This window comes from Ananas comosus, linkage group 19 (genome assembly GCF_001540865.1).
Source record: "Ananas comosus cultivar F153 linkage group 19, ASM154086v1, whole genome shotgun sequence".
Taxonomy (NCBI): Eukaryota; Viridiplantae; Streptophyta; class Magnoliopsida; order Poales; family Bromeliaceae; genus Ananas; species Ananas comosus.
This window is the reverse complement of record NC_033639.1, coordinates 1,219,795-1,239,000: the sequence shown is the minus strand read 5'-3', so window position 1 is coordinate 1,239,000 and position 19,206 is coordinate 1,219,795. Positions and strand designations below refer to the sequence as shown.

The following is a 19,206-nucleotide window of genomic DNA, read 5'->3' as shown; positions in this document are numbered from 1 at the left end:
AAATATAACTAGTATTGCCTATTGTATTATTTTGTTTTTTTTCTTTCACCTCTCTCCACCGTAATTGACTTCGGTGCAGAGTGGACCGACGTTAATTACGCTGTTTCAGATAACTCGAGTTTCAACAGAATCTTTATTACAGCGAACCAAACAGCAGAAATGATCATTTACGGTCGAAAACGACTTCACCTCTATCCATTTTCACCTAAACAAACAAGCCCTAAAGGTGTGTTTGTTTTATCAAAAGTGGAGAGGTGTGAAATGATTTTTGATCGTAAATGTCACTTTCGTTGTTTAGTTTATCGTAACTTCACCTTTGGTTGAAACTCAATTTTTCCAAAATATAGTAATTGATTTCGGTCCACTCAAAATCGATGTCAATTAGTAAGAAAAAAAAAGTGATAAAAATATTAACTATCTCTCACACTTCTAGTTTTTATGTTATTTACTTTTTACTAAACAAATAGTAGAATTGGAAAAATTTTAGTTCAACGACTATACAAACAAACAACAAAATTGAAGTAATTTTTATTTGAATTTTAGTTTACCCGGAAGTCTATTTCAACTTCACCTTCGGTGAAACAAATAGGCCCCAAGTATGAAAATTATATCCACACAATTCTCTTCCTTTTTTTATTTTCCTTTTATATATATAGAGAATCCGACTGGTATATTATCGGTAGCACGGAGGCCTCTGTGCTATCAAGTTGTTTTCAATGATACAGCTTCCAAATCAATGATCGACTTCGTTAGACTTGATCTATAATATTGAAAGTATTTGGAAACTAAATTTCATAAGTTTTCGACGTCATTACCCATCAAACGAGTAGTCTAAAAATAAACGATTAAAAATAAAAATCTTATAAAAAATGATGATAGAAAACTTGAATTTAAGATCAGAGGTACTGATGCAGCAAATAAATCTCGTTTTATTTTCAAATGCAATTTTTTTTTATTTTGTAGGTTCGTGTTTGATTCGAACTTAAATTATTTGGTTTTAGTTGATTTGGCTAATCCAAACCCTTTTCTCCCATAAACAAAAAAATAATCCCAAGAAGACCTTTGAAATTTCTCAAAAACAAAGACCTTTGAAATTTTCGAAATTGCTTCGTTTTCAATGCATGACTCTTGGGTGATCGTGTTGTGTTGAAAATGAAAAGGCAATAATTTATTATCATAAAGCTCTCAACACTATAAATACATGGTTCTTGAGACCTTAAGGGAGATATATTTGGATGAATAGAAAATTCTACTCTCACTCTTTATCCTTGGTATTCTACTTCCCGGTGAGATCATCGACGCTTCTTCCTCGCATCGAGATCGTCTTCTTCCTCAACTTGATTGTTGTCGCTTCTTCCTCGTGATAAGATCGGCTTCTACTTCTACCCCTCCTCTTCTTCCGAGTCACTACCTCATCTTCTTCTTCCCCGTTGCCGAAGTTCTATCCGTGGTGTACCGCCCTCCTCGTCGATCGTGGATCCCCCGCAATCTTGTGAACGGTGTATTTTTGTATCTCTCATTTTCTGACATCCTATTATGCCCTTTTAATCTAGCCTTCCACCATTACCAACCATATTTGCCAAACAACCAAACCTAAAGCTTTAAGTCTGATAAAGTCGAATTTACCTTTTGGAACTATTATATGTATTTTCAGTTGGTTGTTATTATCTCATACATTGAAGGTTTATCATCATCTTAGTATTACTTCAATTCGATTTTAATTTTTGTTTTGCTGAAATTTTTGCTTTCTTGCTTAAAGTTCATCGGAATTGATAAATTGAACCTAGTTTTACCTGTAAACAAAAGCAAACTTGAAAATTCATTTTTGGCAACCTCTCGGTTTGCATCAGGTACTAATCTTACTCTAAATAGCGAAAAAAAATTTTCGATAAAAATTCTGTCAGATTTATATTGTTTCACACCGTTAAATTCACAAACGCATCACATCGACCATTAAAATTGTCAATTTTGAGACCTTTTAATCACTAGCCATCGAAAAATTATGAAATTTAATTCTTAAATATTTTCAATAGTGTAAATCAAATCTAACGGAACCGATTGTCGATTTGAAAGCCGCATCATTAAAAATAACTTAGTAACACGGATCTTCGTGCTACCGATAGTATACCAGCCTAGCGCTCTCTCTCTCTCTCTCTCTCTCTCTCTCTCTCTCTCTCTCTCTCTCTCTATATATATATATATATATATATATATATATATATATATTGTTTCTTTTTCTTTTTTGGCTGAGCTAATGGCTCTGATCTTGCTGTTGTGTGAAGGTATAGGAAGGATTTGAAGAACACAGAAATATTAACAAAAAATTAACATTTTCTAATAAGTTCAGTTGAAATTTCTCTTTCTATTTTTATTATTATTATTTCTTCTTTTCTTCTCTTCATCAGCACCCTCTTTTTGTCCCTATCAGTTGTTGGCTTATCAGACACATTTGTGTCTATACAAACATTTCTTGTTAAAAGTTTTGATAGAACTTGTTTAGTAATTTATCAACATTAGAGGTGTGATTTTCATTAGAAGAGAGATCACAGAACATGCATGAATATCTTGTTTATTATATTCTCTTGATTTATTTAAGAAATAGTTTGATCAAATATTTTAAAATGAAATATTATAAATCATCTCGTAAGTAAAATATCCTATACTACTAAATCATGAATAGTAAAACTTTTTAAGAAATTAAAAAAACTTTTTTACTTGCAACCAATTGAGAAAATGTTTATATCTATTTATTTTTAGATAACTTATTATGACATACAAACATGATCTAAATGGAGGCAATATTTATTTCACAATTTTGGAAGTATACAGTGTCCAATGTCAAACTTAAAAAGTTTTTTTTTTTTTTTTGAGAGAAAGGTAGTATGCTATCGGCTTCATTATTTTTTTAAAAATAAAGTTATCTAGAAATATGAATAAATTAGGATTCGAACTTGGGATATCAGATACCAACCATCACGTCCTTTGCCACTTGCGCTAGGGACAGCCGGTAACTTAAAAGTTTTATAGCCAAAATGAAAACGTCTTAAAGTATGGGGACTAGTTGTGCAATTTGCCCTCTTTCCTTGCCTACTTTCCTTGTGGAGAAGTGCAATTTGGTGGATGTAATAAATGCTTCATTGTTCCTTAGCCATCAGTATTGACTAGGATTTTTTTTTTTTTTGGTTAAATTGTACATTAGCCCTCAAACTATGGGACTGGTGACATTTGGCTCTTATTAATTTGTTGTAATTTCTAATTTGAAATTTTAGAATTGTCGCAATCAGGTCTCACAATTTTATTTTGTTGGTTAAATATCAATACAACATAATATTTCTATATCATTTCTGTATTAACAGTATATTAATATTTTTTTAATATTTAATCAACTAAATCGGATTACAGAACTTGCTTTTGAGGACCAATGTGTCACCGACTTCATAGTTTGAGGGCCAAGCATGCAATTTATCCTTTCTTTTTTCAGCAATAGTATTCATATGGACTAGGGTCTAAAATATATTCCCTAGTCTTTGGGTGGATGGAACTATTAAACTAATCATGTTAATATTTTTTTTTAAACTAAAATTTTATAAAATTTATTGGAAACTCTTTGATGATCAGAGAGCTCAAAAGGGTATCTTTTGATATATAAATATTTGGGTTCAAAGGTAAACTTCAAATTGCCCTGCAGTAACATCCTGTGATTCGAAAAATTACACTTTATTTTTCTATCCTTTAATTTTTATTTCACTAAAAAAATTTATGTCAAAAAACAAAAGCCTAGTAAAAACTGACAAAAAAAATCAGAGAGTGGCAAAGTGAAAAAATGCACTAAATCAAGAGATAGTTAAGTTCAACCTTTTAAATCACAAGTGTCCAAGTAAAAATAAGTTAGACCACAGTGAGACAAAGCACAAATTTTTGAGCTATGAGAGGAAAAAGTTTGGGTAAACTTCAGATACCATAACTGTGGTTTCACACTTTCTCATTTTGGTATTCTGTGGTTTAACGTGTATCAAGTTAGTGTCATGTGGTTTCTTTTTTTATCTTTTTATCAGCTTTTTCGTTAATATTTAATTAAATTATATACAAAAAACTTCATATACCCCACATAGGTTTATCGAATATTCACTTTAGTACTCTTTAATTTTAATTTTGTCATTAATTTAACGAAAAAAATTAGTAAAACCGATAATAAAAAAATAAAAATGAAACCACAAGACACTAAATTGATACACTTTAAACCACAAAATACTAAAGTGAGAAAGTGTAAAACTACAGGGATGGTATTTGAAATTTTTCCAAAAAGTTTTGAAAAGAAGTGTCTATGCCAAGATTGTCTTTTACTAAATTTGGGTGTGAAACTTCATAATAAAGTTTAGTTGGCTTGTAACATCTATTAGATTGCATAAAACATAAGCACTTATATTAAATAAAGGGTTAATTGCATACAGCTCTATGTAAACATATCGAATAGTAAATATATCTTTACAAAATTCAACTTTTCATTCTTATCACTACAAAGTTCAATAATATTCATATTTGCCCTCTGATTTGTTACTGTTAAAGCATTATTTATTTTTTAATAGCAGATAAGTGAAATGAGATTTTTAACCTTACAAATATACCCCTCAAAAAATCCCAACTATTAAAATTATACAAAAATATCCTCCCAAAAAAATATTTTATCCAATAATATAAGAGGGGTAAAAAGATTAATTTAACTCATTCAGTAATGAGAGTTAAATATTTTACTTATGGTTACTATATTTTTCTGACGGATCCTAGCGGTAGGGATGTATTTGAAAATATTAATACTTTTTTAGGGATAAATATAAAAAGTTGAACTTTGTAGGAATATATCTGCTATTCGATATGTTTGCAGGAAGCTATATGCAATTAACCCTTAAATAACTTACCATCTAAGCATCCAATTTTGATTGCTCTAATTAAAGAACAAAATCTCTTTATTCAAGTTTAGATATACTATTACTGCTGTAACTTGCATCAATGTTTAATTGTGGAACTAACATGATATCTCAAATTATTTTGTCTATGGTTTAGACATGAATTCAAATAATTATTTCAAATGTTTGGACCTATTTGAAATTCTGATAAATAGTTGGGACTATTTGGATGCATAAAAATTATACTAAATATATATTTTTAATATACTCAAGAAATTTGTGTTGGCTATTTATTATTGGCTAAAACAGGTCCAACTTCTTGCCATGTGATAATAGGTCTAAACGGCTAATAGTTGAGTTGGGTGAGTCTCCTAAGTTGAGTGGGGCTACGATCCATAAGAATCCTAACAATAAGAGACTTAACAATAAAATTAACGTTTAGATGGGTTGAATAAGGTCGAAACACGTGAATGCTGTCGCTGAGCCCTTAAGTACGATGAATGCGTTTTTTCTATCAGCACGTGTTTTCGAAATAATTGGTTACTCCATAACTTATTGTATGTAACAGATGAGGAGTGTGATTTCTCTAGAATAGATATATTATATACAACTTTCAAATCATTCTTTTAAAATAAAATAAATTACGGTGTATGTGAAATATGATATCCTATCAAATCATTAGATATTGAGACTTTTTACGAAGCAAATATCAAGATCCTATGTTCCAATCACAAAAAATATTTATAATACGTTATTATTAAATATCTTTTATTTCTATATCCGAACAGAAATGTATGGTTCAAATTAAGACAAAATTTTATGCAAAGTGATAATAGAGACAAGTAGCAAAGCGTAAGGGGGATTTTTGTAGTTTAGCCCAAATAATAGGGTTAATGGTCCCCAATTTTTACCTGATTTTTTTAGTTTGGGCTGCGACTTTTTAATTTTTGCAATCAGATCCATAACCATCAGAATTACTTACACAATCCCCAACCTTTACTTTTTTTTTTCACTCTGGCCCCTAATCTCTTCTGCCAATTGCACACGTATTGCGTCAAGCCCAATTTCGCCATTCTCAATGTCGTCTTCCATGTCTACGACCGCCCCGACCTCACACACGATATTCACGGCCTCTTTTGGAGCACTTTGCACTCTTGACGCCTAGCTGGATGAAAAATCGAGAATGATTTGCGGGTATCGAATCATGACAGTAATCTACATAAGTAAGCAAGATTTTATTGGTGAGATGGTCTATTCCGTCAAAATTAACAGGAATCTGAATGGTGTGGCGTGGTTGGGAAACAACCAAAACAAAATATAAAGTTTAGAGACCTAGTAGCCGAAAAAAGGTTGGTTACAAAGTGACAAAACGAATGAAGATTTGAGACCAATGGTGCAGTGCGGTTTACCGCTTTCTCGCTTTAGTACATGTGATTTTAACTGCATCACTCAAATACCATACCGTTTCTATTTTCGTTTTTCATTACACCCTTTGTTAACTTCTCTATTAAAACAGTCATTTGTGTAATATCTCCGACATATATGCATAGCACATGATGGATTTAATGGAGAAGCTAACGGAGGGTGTAAAGAAAAATAATAAAAATGGAAACCACAACATACTTAAGTGATTCAGTTAATATCACAACATACTAAAGCAAAAAATTAGTAAACACAGAAAGGCTATCTGGAGTTTTTCCTAAATAATGTGTGCGTTTTATCTTCAAACTTTAATTTATTATAATTTCTGACTCAAATTTTGATAACTGTTATAATCAAGCCTTACAATCCTATTTAGTTGATAAAATATTGACGCATCGTTGATATAAAAATAAGAATTAATTTCATACAGGTCCCTGCAAATATAGTAAATTACAAATATATTTTTATAAAGTTGAATTTCATATATTGTTCCTGTAAAAGTCCTAATATTTTCAAATATATCTCTGTCGTTAAGATCCGTTAGAAAAAATTAGTTAGTCATAGATAAAATATTTAATCCTAATTAGTTAATGAGATAAATTGATCTTTTTATCCTTCTCCAATTAATATTAGGACTTTTTAAGGGACATATTTGTGATGGCACAAAGATCATTTCGCTTATAAATAAACAATGCTTTAATGGTAACAAACCAGAAGAATATATTTAAAAATTTTAGAACTTTTGAAGGGTCAACATATGAAAGTTGAACTTTGTAGGAATATATTTGTAATTCACTATATTTGTAGGGACCTGTATAAAATTAACCCTAAAAAAAATGTAGCATCTTAATTATTACTGCATTATCAATCATAACGCTGCTACTTCATTTTTCTACATTAATGATACATTAATATTTAATCAATAAAACTGGCTTGTAAAATTTGATTGTAATAATTCTAAAAATTCGAGACAAAAAGTGCAATAAAATAAGGTTAGAGGACCAAAGTGCTACTTCTTCATAGTTTAAGGACCAAACTTACAATTTATCCGAAGACATTCAAACATTCCCTACCGTATCCTATCCGATTCCCTCGCTTGCGCAATTTGAAGAGGATAACACATTTGACCGGTCAAACCTCCCCACCAATTTTGTGTGTTTTTTATTTTTTTTTTGACTTTTATTTTTTGTAAAAATGTATGGAGACCCCCTCAACTGTGCGTCGTTTTGAAGTGGACCCAGCAACTTTTTTTTTTTGGATTGAGACCCTTCAACATCTATTTTCTCTTTTGACTTGAGTTTTCATACTTAGTTATATTAAAACTTTTCTTAAATTTAAAAACTCTTGGTCTGATTTTATCCATTAAAAAGTGATTAACATTATTAAATTTGGTAAAATTAGCAATGATTTTTTTTAAAAAAAATATCTGGTTTCGACCAAAATCATTTGATTCCAACATATTAGAAAGTAAAATAAAAGTTAACCGGCCGATTCAAGCCAGTCTACAGTTGAGGGGGTTCTCCATACATTTTTTTATCTTCTTTTATTTTGGCCAATGGCCTAATTATTTTTCATATTGTATCAGATATTTTTATTACGATGCGCCATTTTTTTAATACTATTAAATTTTATTGTTAAAATTTTTATTAAATTTAACATAACGACTAAGATTTATCACATCAATGTCAAAATTTGTAACATGATAATAATTTTCGTCGATCGAAATAAATAATAAAGATTATAGACCCCCATTGCCCAAAAAAAGGGGGAAAAGGGCAGGGGACTAAAAATCAAATAAAGTAAAGTTTGGGGATAAATGTGAAATTAATCCTTCTTTGGCTTAGATCTCTTTTCTCTGCCTCAAAAGTGCTTTTTGTAACAAGCTGCCACAAGAAGCAGTTTCAGAAAGCTCCACCAAAACCCCCTCTCTCTGCTATTCTGGGCACAGAAACCAACCACACCACACCAACACCACACCACATCAAGATTCAAGGGTGCAGGAATTTTCAACCTGCAGGTGGAGAAATTCTCAAGAAGCAGACCCATCAAATCCCCCAGTTCTGGGTATGTCTCAAAATGGTTCCCTTTTTCCTCTGAAATTTGCTCATTTTGTTTGTTTGTTTGTTTTTTTTTGTTCATTAAATTGATGGTTTATTTTATTTAGAGGCATAATAAATGTTTGAAAGGTTGTGAATTTTAAATGCTCTGAAAACTTCTATAATTCTTTTTTTTTTTTTCAACAACTAGAAATGAGCCTCATGTCCCAAATAATCGCGATATACTGCATTAAATTATATGAAACAATCGTTGTTCTCCAAAAAATTTAAGTTACATATATAGAAATTTATTTTTCAATGTTGGATTCATAGAAAGATAAAGAAATTAAGATGTTGGTAGTTTAAAAAGGGGGTTGGCAGAGCAGAATTAGGAGTCTTTTATATGTAGTTACAGACAATACTCCATTTACGCTAGTCCACACTTTTTTTCTTTTTTTTTTTTTGAAGGGGTGTTTATTTATTTGGCTTTGCTGACTATCTGAAACTCTACAACTTTTTTATGGTATAATTTCATCTATCATTGTATAAAACTTACTTACCGTTAAAGGTGCCTCAAAATTTGGTTATCGACTTTGATTTTGGGCTCCCGATTCGTCGACAATTTCGCGGTGCAACAAATGTTTTTGGAAAATAAATTGTGAAGAAAAAATGGATGTCTGTCGTGATCTTACCCGTTTAGAAGAATCCATTAAGAATTTGTCTTCTCTTCTTTTGCCCTAAGCGCGATGAAGCGTATAGTAATCTTCTGAACATTGTATTCCCTTTTTTGCATAATGGTGGTTTTTCTGTGCAAAGGATTTTTTCACGTAAATTTGTCTGTTCATTCTATTTTTTGTTTGTGGTTTGTTTACTTCGCGTTCGCCGTTTTTCGTTTCTGTTTGTGCGCTCGTCGTAACGCTTACAAAATTTCCAACTAAAATCGGCTATGTTACGATCAGTATGATGTACAGTTTGATGCCTGTGTATATAGCTTCCAAGTGTTTATTATGTCTTACTCTTAAAACTACGAATCGAGTACTACTTCAGCTAGTTTCTTGAGCTTCGGCACACTACGAATTTGTTGGCGAAATCTAGGATTTGGTATTTCCGATTAGTTGATCATCGGAAAGAAAAGAAGGATCTGTTGATATCTGACACTGTCAGACATAAAGAGTATACAATATATTCTTGCCTACGAGTCGAGACATCGCAGTGTCTTAATCTGTTTCTGGCTGGCCCTGCTAACATTTCATGCTGCCATTTTTCCGGTATGCTATTCTTCTTGCTGTTCAGTAGGACGAAAATTACTTTTTCTGTCGATCGATCATTTTTACCAGTTTAATTTCACTAACTTACTGCAGTCATACACTATTATTTGGATCTTGGCAGATTTAAGTCTGAAATTCTCTAACTTAATTTCAGACAACTCTCACTCAACTTGATTCTTCTGTCAAAGTTTAATTTCTCAAGAATTGTGAAAGTAGATTGATTGATCTACCCGCTGCCAGTCGCCCTTTACAGCTTTCCTGGCGATCGACTTCCGCTATTGTCTGCTTTTCGCATTGGCTTGAAACTTATCGAGTGCGTCAACGTCAGGTCGATAAAATTTTGGAAAATTACTAATTTTATTCTTGTTTTTTTTTTTTCTTTTTTGTTGGCTTTAACTTAGAACAGCTTCGCATCGCCTTTCATATCTGCAGTGACAGCATGTTTTATTTTCATTTATTCTTCTTTCTGTTATTTGTATTTATATAATGTTAATCTTGATTACTCCATTGAATCTCTACCCTTTCTGAAATAATATGTACTGTACTAAAATGTCGTCTTTCGTCATCGATGGAAACCTTGACTGATATATCGTGTCAGATTTTAAACAGAACAGCAACGAATTGATTCAGACATTCGAATAACGGTCCGTGCTTGACAGAATTCGAAACAACACAGTTTGTATAGTTTTTCGAGTCATGTCTAGTTGTCTCACCGATGAAAACCTTGACTGATTTTGCCAGATGTTAAACAGATCAGCAACAAATTAGTTCTAGCAACATCCGAATAACAACAGTCTTTCGAGCTATATATGTCTAGCTAGTCGGTCTTACAATTCTCTCTCTTCCAGATGGCTTCTCTGGCGACCGCCGAACTCTGCGACGCGAACCCTGCCCTGATCGCGAAAGGCGAGCTGCGCGTCCTGCAGCCGGTCTTCCAGATGTTCGGCCAGTGCCGGGCCTTCTGCGGCCCGATAGTCACTCTCAGAGTGTTCGAGGACAACGTTCTGGTGCGCGAGCTACTCGAGTCACCCGGGGACGGGAGAGTGCTGGTGATCGACGGCGGCGGGAGCATGCGGTGCGCCCTCGTCGGCGGCAACCTGGGGCAGCTGGCTCAGAACATGGGGTGGGCCGGGATCCTCGTGAACGGCTGCATTCGAGACGTCGACGAGATCAATGGCTGCGACGTCGGCGTTCGAGCACTCGGGTCGCACCCCTTGAAGTCCAACAAGAAGGGCCTCGGCGAGAAGCATGTTTCGGTGAACGTCGGCGGCGCGGTTATTCAGGATGGAGAGTGGCTGTATGCAGATAGTGATGGTATCCTCATTTCTAAGACCGAGATATCTATTTGATCATATATGTATACAAAAGAGTGTTTCACTTTTTGATACCAAATCAGAGAATTTAATTAAACAACTTTGGCTTGGAACAATTTGTGCACTTGTTTTCATATATATACCGGCAACTGACATGAAGTGGTAGTTGTTAGTTCATGAACATAGATAAGATGGTAGATTGTGAAAATAGCCCTATAAAGTATTTAAAGTTCGGGCGCCCGAAACAACTTTTGGGTGTTCGAAACCACCGAACTCGTGATTCTGATTCTGATCACAGAGAACCAAAACATGCAACCGCTGATTCAAATTCAAATTCAAATTCTAGTGATTTGAGCACCCGGAACAACTTTCGGGCGCCCAAAACCTCTTTCAGATGCCCAAACCAATGAGTTCAGAAGTTAATCAACTTCCCGACCCTCCAAAAGATCTTTTGGGCGCCCGAAACTTTTTCTTTTGAGAGAGATAGGGTAGCACGCTACCCGCTTCGTTTATTTCATTTAGAAATAAACTTAGCTTGAAATGTAAATCAACTAGGATTCGAACTTGGGACCTCGGGTACCAACCACCAAGCCCTTTGACACTTGCTATAGGGACGGTCGGTGGGCGCCCGAAACTTAATTATGTTCTTGTTAGTATTTATATAATTTTAAGTAATTTAAATTTTCTTTCGGCCCATGGGCTTTCTGGCAGCCCAACAGCAAGTGGGCTATGCCTGAGAGCCCGTGCTTATATTAGTATATGTAAGTTTAGTCTCACATTGAAAACTCAAGACATAGTAACGCCTTATATGCTCCAATATTTTTTAGTTAATTAGTTGTTTGGGTGATAATGAGAATAGTGTCTTGCACAAAACATGCGCCAGCGTGCATGGCATTCGATTCAACTTATATTTTATTTTTCTTTTTGATATTTTATATTTTACCTTAACCTTACCTTACCTGGACTTATTTTTCATTTTGGAATTTTATATTATACCTTAACCTTACCTAGATCTACCTGGGAATTCGTCCTACAGACTACCCGAGAGTCACATCTTGGTCCATATTTGTTAGATCTCTAAAAGTCCATTTGGTTCGAGTTACACCACTTTAGAGACGTACTGACGGTGTGGACAGTAGTCATTGTATTGTTAGAGGTGATTGTCGAAGTCTCGCAAATGGAGGGACAATCTCGCTTCAAGGATACTGCCTAACACACTTCAACTCATAGGCCTCATCTGATCTTTACATCTTTATAATATTCTTGCGTGCATTTCTAACTGCTATTCAAAATATTTTCAAAAAGGATATAATTTTACTAAAAAAATTGAGATATTTTTCCCACATGAAAATATAATTTTACTAAAAAAATTGAGATATTTTTCCCACAGTTCCGGGCTATCCCAATTCACTTCTGGGTGCCCGGTCCAGAGCCCGAAACTTAAATTTTTTTTTTTTTTTTGGGAGAGAAATGTAGCATGCTACCTGCTTTATATATTTCTTTTAAAAATAAATTTAGCTAAAAATATGAATCAATTAGGATTCGAACTTGGGACCTCAAGTACCAACCACTAAACCCTTTGCCACTTGCACTAGGGACAGTCGATGAAAAAAGCTCGAGTTGTTAGAAATATGCAACCAATTCATTTAAAGTATACAGATACAGCGCCCACGGGTTTCAATTGTGACTCGGCCCATCCGGTCTCACGCCACTACAAACATGACTCGGCCTACCCAGCCTCATACTATTTTGAATATGACTCGACTCAACATGGACTATTGCCACAGGGCAAGATGCTGGCCCATTTAAGCCAACAATCCCCCCTCCAGCACCTGCACACATTTGCAGCATGCGGGAATCGAACACGTGTCCTCTGGCTCTGATACCACTTGTCGGATCGTTGGCGCTAACCATTAATCCCAAAAGCTCAAGCTGTTAGAAATACGCAACCAATTCACTTAAAATGTTCAGATACAGCGCCCACGGGTCTTAATTGTGACTTGGCCCACCCGGCCTCACGCCACTTCAAACATGACTTGGCCTACCCAGCCTCACGCCATTTCGAACGTGACTCGGCCCAACATAGCCTATCGCCACAGGGCAGGATGTTGGCTCATTTAAACCAACAGATCTAACGATGAAAACTCAATAGTACCAAATGCTTTGTAGATAGTATAATAGCCAGACTCTACATATAAACAGACTATGACTACTATACTATTATGAGTATAGAGCCCTTCGTACTCATAAGTTATTTTCGATGATGGAGCTTCCGAATTGATGATCAATATCGTTAAATATATATTATCAATCTAGAGTATTTGAAACTTCTAAAAAATAAATTCATAATTTTTTTGAAATTATAATAAAGTTCAGCAAGCGAATATAAAATAAACAATCAGACTCGAACGACTTACTAAAAATAGAGGATTGAATACTTCAATTTCAGATCAAAATTATTGATCTTTATTTAGATAGTAAATAGAATTTTTTATCAAAAATTCAACCGATTCCAATTCTTTCATACCATTAAACTAGTAAGTATTCCGTACCGGCTGTTAAAAATTGCCAATTTTAAGATCTTTTGATTATAAGGTAAATGATGTTGAAAATTTATGAAATTTGATTTATAGAAATTTCAAATGCGCTAGATAACGCCAATTCGGAAACTCTATTATCCAATACGACTTATGAGCATGAAGGCGATCGTACTCATAAGAGTATAGTCGTTGGACTCTCTCTCTCTCTCTCTCTCTCTCTCTTTCCATATATATATATATATATATATATATATATATATATATATATAATTAGGCTACAATACTATTAATAGTACTGTCCGTTTGGTGCTATTAGGTTCTCAGCCCTTGGATAAAGGGATGTGTAGTTAGGATTATAGTAGTCCCCGGATAGGATGATAGTGGTCCCCTAGCGTTGAATGGGTAGTTGCTTGAATAGTATGATATAACGGGTAGAAATGGTCAAAAGGGTAGATCTAATAGCGAAAAACTTGATAGCACCAAGCGCCTGGTACTACTAATAGGGCGTGTTTGGTTCGAAGTTGAATCGAAATCAGAATCGGAATTGAAATAAGCTGGAATCGAAATCGGAATGACTCATTACCTAATTTTGTTTTGATTCATTACCTGAATCGGAATCAGAATAAATCATTCCCATTGTCGGTGTTTGGTTTAGGTAGATATAAAAAACGTAATCAAATTAAAATACTAACTTTAATTTATCTTTATACTATATTAATTTAAATTCAAATTGAAAATTAAATATTAAACATTTACATCAAAATTTTGAAATAATGTCAAAATTTTAAATCTATTTTTTTAAAAAAAAAATTAAACTTTGAAGTTGAGTGGATAATTCAAAATATAAAACTAAATTTCGATTTATTCAAATTCAAACTTAAAATTACAATTTAAATTTTAATTTGAATCTATAAATTTAATTTAAGTTTTAAATAAAATTTGAATAAAACTTTATATAAATTAAAATTTAATTTAAATTCAAATTTATAGGTTAGATTTGAAATACTTGATTAAAATTTAATTTTTAATTCAAGTTCAAATTAAAATTTTAAATTATATATTTAATTTCTAAATTTAAACTCATATTTTAATTAAAAAGTTTTAAAAAATAAATTTAATCCAAATAAATATCCATTCCGTCCGGATTCAATTTCCAATCCGGCCTCTTAGACCGAATTGGAAAAAGAGGTGATTAGGGGATTCTCATTCCACTCGGAAATCGGAATCGGAATGAGACTCCCGCGTACCAAACACTCACAAACGGATTTGCCCATTCCGATTCCAGGATGAAATACAAGCAAACCAAACACGCTCATAGTATAGTAGCCAGACTATATATAGAGAGAGAGAGGTCCGGCTGGGATATTATCGATAGCACCAAGTGTTTGGTGCTATCAAATTTTTCACCGTAAGATTTAATCATTTTACTATTTTCAACTATTAGATTATACTATTAAACCAATAACTCACTCAACCCTAGGAGGTCCATATCATCCTAATCATACATTTTTTCATCTAAGGGCTAAAAACTTAATAGCACCAATAGGTTAGTGCTATTGATAGCATTTCAGCCTAAGTTTATATATATCTATTAAATCTTTTTAATCCCCGTGTTTTTTTTGCCACGTGTCGTAACTATCTTAATTCAGGTTAATTCAATCCATGTCATCAAGCCACGACATATCCCATTTGTTCCTTCGCCCTTCGATCCCTCTCCCACTACTCGCCTCTTCGATCCCTCCCCCACTACCCGCCGCTTCGTTCCCTCCCCTACTCCCGCCGCTTCGATCGCTCCCCGCCTTCCGCCGCTTCGATCTCTACCTCGCCTTCGCTTCGATCCCTCCTCCGCCTCTTCCATCTCTCTTTTCTCTTCATCATCTCCCTCCTCAAAACCCTAATAATCAGAGAGAGAAGAGAGCACGGCGCGAGGAGGCCGAGGCGCGGGTAAGGGCGCGGGGCGTGGGCGGCCACGGGCGCTGGCGCGGGCGCGGGGTGTGCGCGTGCGCGGGCGCTGGCGCGGGGGCGGCTCCGGCGCTGGCGTGGACGCGAGCCGAGGGCCGGAGGCGCGCGGCGCGGGAGGGCGCCGACGTGGGGCGAGCCGTGGCTGGCGGGCAGTCGCAAGCGTGCTGCGCGAGTTGGGGCGGGCGAGAGCAAGCACTTTTCCCACCAACTGAAAAAGTTTTTTCCTCTTCATGGTGAAGGTAACAATTGCACAAACAACAGTTTGTTCGTCTCATTCTGTTTACAAGTGAAGCAACAATGATGTGTGGCAAGCACAAGATTATTTTGGAATCCATATGAAAGTGCAGATTCTCATATCCCCAAACATAATTTTGCATTTTCAGAAGACATTCTATGATTGAAAAATCAAAGGCACATAAAACAAAAGAAAAGAAAAGGCACGTAGTACTTCAATAATGAGGGTAGCAAAGTCAGGGAAAGCAAATATTTAATTTTAGCAAATGCTTACCATCCTTTCTCATCTCTGGTAGTAAACCTGATGCATGTTTCTCTACAATTTTTAGATAACCATCTGCTTCATGATCAAGCTCACAAATGTACCAAATTGGGCGCGGGCGCGCAGCGCGGCGCTGGGCGGGCGCGGAAAAATGGACAAAAACATCAAGTGGTGGTCCATGTACATTTGCTTGATTGATTTCTTTTATTTCTTCTCTTCTCCTTTCATTAGGAAGACTATCAAGCCAAGTTATTCTTACTTCATCCGTTGGTACATTATTCTTTTTCCGATAATATGTAAAACTATATATTCCGGTGCTCCTATTTATCCCCTTAAAAGTGCAGTTTCTTAGAAAAGCACCTTACACGAACTTCGGGAGTCGTCTAATTTAGGGAAATGCTGTTTTGAATCTGAATAAGTTTCTTAAAGAGGGCAATTTTTTTATTGGACAAAAACAAGGTAAATGTGTTAGTCTCATTTGTTCTGCAGGTACATTGCATGGATCTTCATGGCAGCTTTATATCATCTTCCAAGTTTTCAGTCGATGGGAGTCGACTTGAAAATGAACCTTTCTCTCTTCATCACAATTTCTATCACCTCCCTTCTTTTTCTTATTGTTTTCCACATTATATTTCTCGGGCTTTGGTACTTGGGCATGGTTTCGCGAATGGCATAAAAGAGACCAGAGATACTCACTATCATCCAAAACTGCGCAGTAAGTTCTTAAAGTTGTCTTAACGCACAACAAATTGATGTTGGTTTGTGACCTTTTTAGGGGTAAATTGCTCTCAGTTTGTTCTACAACCTTTCAATATATATGAATAAATTAGGTGCCTAATTATTCCATTTCATCGCAATATTTACTGTTTCATTTCATTTCTCTGTTAACTTGGGTAGAAATATCCATGTAATCATCATTTAACTATTCGACTTCTCATATGTTGATTCTGTGAGCATTCGAATCCAATTTATCCATGGGATCAAACAACAAGGATTAGATCACATATATAGAGTACAATGTTTAGCGACCTGATAATAAGTATCGACTATCAAATAGTTGTGGGCTAAACTGAAACCTCCTAAAAAGGTTAAACCTAGCGCTATATACCTAATATTATTGCTGTGTGTAACGCTTGCGATTATGCAGGTCATAAGTATAGCATGCTGTGTATTTTACAGTCATTGCGGTAATCGAGCTATCACAAGAGAGAAGCACTTTGATAGAAGAAACTCAAATTGGTTTTCTTTCCCTTTGTGGAACAAACAAGATAGAAATATATGGATATCCAAGTTCCGTAAAATGCACGAGTGGAAGGACCAAATTTGTTCTTCCTGGTTTGCGCCGGTTGGCTCTGCTAGCGACTACCTGCTCTTTTCTAAATGGGTCATCTATGGGGAGGTATACTGAACTTTCTCCAGCTTTCATATGATATCTTTTTCTTTTCTTAATTTCTAGGTTTATTATTTTTGGTTTTTGTTTGCTACAGTTAGCTTGCAATGGATCGTGTCCTCATCTTTCAGATGAAATATCGCCTTTATATTCATTGTAGGCAACGTTTATCGGACTCTACATTACTAATTATGTCATCGAACGATCAACTGGGTATGTTAATTCACTATAACTCTTAAACATAAATGCTACTTTCTTTTACTACGTAATATTTCATGTAGAGGAGACGGTTGAAGATGATGCGTACATCATTTTGAGTTTATTTTATATTATGTATTGCTTGATGAAGATTGATGGAAAGAGGCAAATTAATGACAATTATACTTTCATGGGTTTATAGGTTTAGGTTTTGTTTTTGTTTTTGTTTTTGATTTGGGTTGCGACGTTAAACAAAAAGAAAAGCGACATTTTGTAAGAGGTTTTCTTCATCTTAGTGTAATTTCTACGTAAAGGTTGCAAAATCTTTGGCTTATTACTCAAATGGATTAGTTTATGTTATCTAATTGTCCTTTATTTGCCTTTCCGATGCCACAGATGGGCTCTTACTCATCCTATGACAATATCAGAGTATGAGAAGTTGAAGAAACAAATGAAACCTGATTTCTTGGACATGGTACCTTGGTATTTGAGGTATGCTAATATTGGCTAAGCCTACATTTATTTTTCTTAATTTTCTTTTTCCATTTTAAGGCGACAATAGGAATTCACAGCTTCCTTTCCTTTTCATATTTTAGGACTTCCATCGACTTATTCAAGACGGTATTTGATCTCATGGTATCCGTGACTCTATTTGTTGGTCGATTTGACATGCGAATGATGCAGGTATCTAATAAATATGAACAAAATAGAATTTTTACCCTGCAAAATCATCTATATATATACACACACTCATGTAAAATCTGAATTTTCTTATATATCCTTGAAAGAGCAGTTTCTTATTAAAAATGAAAAGCCCTTTACATTGAATTGGGGAGTCGCCTAATTTATGGGGGCAAGTTGGTTTAGTACTGGAAAAGAGTTCTCTAGAAGAGGGGCATTTTTTTGCATGTAATGTTATAAATATGTAACAAATTTAAGTTTTCGAAGGTAACGAACATTCAGATTTTGCATAGTGACACTAATTTCGCAGCGGTATAAATGTAAATATATCACGGTCTGTGATCATGCTGCTTTATTTTTACTTTTTTCGTAATTTGTTTGATTCCATTTTTCCATTCAAATCAACCAGGCTGCTATGAACGAGGTTCCTGACGAATCTAAAATCAGCGATCTCCTGTACGATCATCTTCAAAACAGAGACAAACTTTGTACTATTTATTTTTATAATATGTAAAATATATAAATAAATGTTAAATAATTTAGATTATTGATATTAGATATAAATGTTAATTTTATAATATTGAGGAATAATATATCTATATGTATAATGTTAATTTTATAATTTTATAAAATGTTAATTTTATAATATTGATGAATAATATGTCTATATAGATTGTACATTAAAAAATAAAAAAAAAGATTGATGCAGCTTAAGTTAATTTTATGTTTGACTAAACTTAATTGCGAGAATCACAAGCAATGGTTTCTCTTCTCATTCACTAACTACTGGGGGACTACAATATCTATACTAAAAATTAATTCACTAATTAATGGGGGACTATCATGCCTACTAAAAATATTTGATGTACTTATTGCACCATATATTATTTCTCAACCCCTTAGACATGCGGTCATGTTTGAAATAATTAGCATAGAAAATCTTACAAAATTAGTAATATCAAATCAAACAAAAGAGAACAAAATAAGAAAATATTT

At 34.3% G+C, this 19,206-nt stretch overlaps 2 protein-coding genes across 6 annotated transcripts; both read left to right on the top strand.

Annotated features, from left to right (window-relative positions):
* On the top strand, nucleotides 8,186-11,059 carry LOC109724632 (putative 4-hydroxy-4-methyl-2-oxoglutarate aldolase 3). Of its 2 annotated transcripts, XM_020253512.1 has the most exons (3): nucleotides 8,186-8,390; nucleotides 9,871-9,958; nucleotides 10,479-11,059. In XM_020253512.1, exon 3 carries the CDS (start codon nucleotides 10,479-10,481, stop codon nucleotides 10,977-10,979), a length of 501 nt encoding a protein of 166 aa, XP_020109101.1. In that variant the 5' UTR covers nucleotides 8,186-8,390; nucleotides 9,871-9,958; the 3' UTR covers nucleotides 10,980-11,059. The 2 variants fall into 2 exon arrangements, with proteins under 2 accessions (XP_020109101.1, XP_020109100.1); XM_020253511.1 differs by lacking the exon at nucleotides 9,871-9,958 and having other exon boundaries at nucleotides 8,187-8,390.
* On the top strand, nucleotides 15,174-18,790 carry LOC109724657. 4 transcript variants are annotated; one of them, XM_020253542.1, is made up of 8 exons: nucleotides 15,174-15,684; nucleotides 16,009-16,121; nucleotides 16,431-16,656; nucleotides 17,121-17,340; nucleotides 17,492-17,544; nucleotides 17,958-18,021; nucleotides 18,126-18,213; nucleotides 18,620-18,790. In XM_020253542.1, the coding sequence occupies exons 3-8, from the start codon at nucleotides 16,440-16,442 to the stop codon at nucleotides 18,722-18,724; spliced, it is 747 nt and encodes a 248-aa protein (XP_020109131.1). In that variant the 5' UTR covers nucleotides 15,174-15,684; nucleotides 16,009-16,121; nucleotides 16,431-16,439; the 3' UTR covers nucleotides 18,725-18,790. The 4 variants fall into 4 exon arrangements, 3 of the variants coding, with proteins under 3 accessions (XP_020109131.1, XP_020109133.1, XP_020109132.1); XM_020253544.1 differs by lacking the exon at nucleotides 15,174-15,684 and having other exon boundaries at nucleotides 16,115-16,211; XM_020253543.1 differs by lacking the exons at nucleotides 15,174-15,684; nucleotides 16,009-16,121 and having other exon boundaries at nucleotides 16,133-16,656.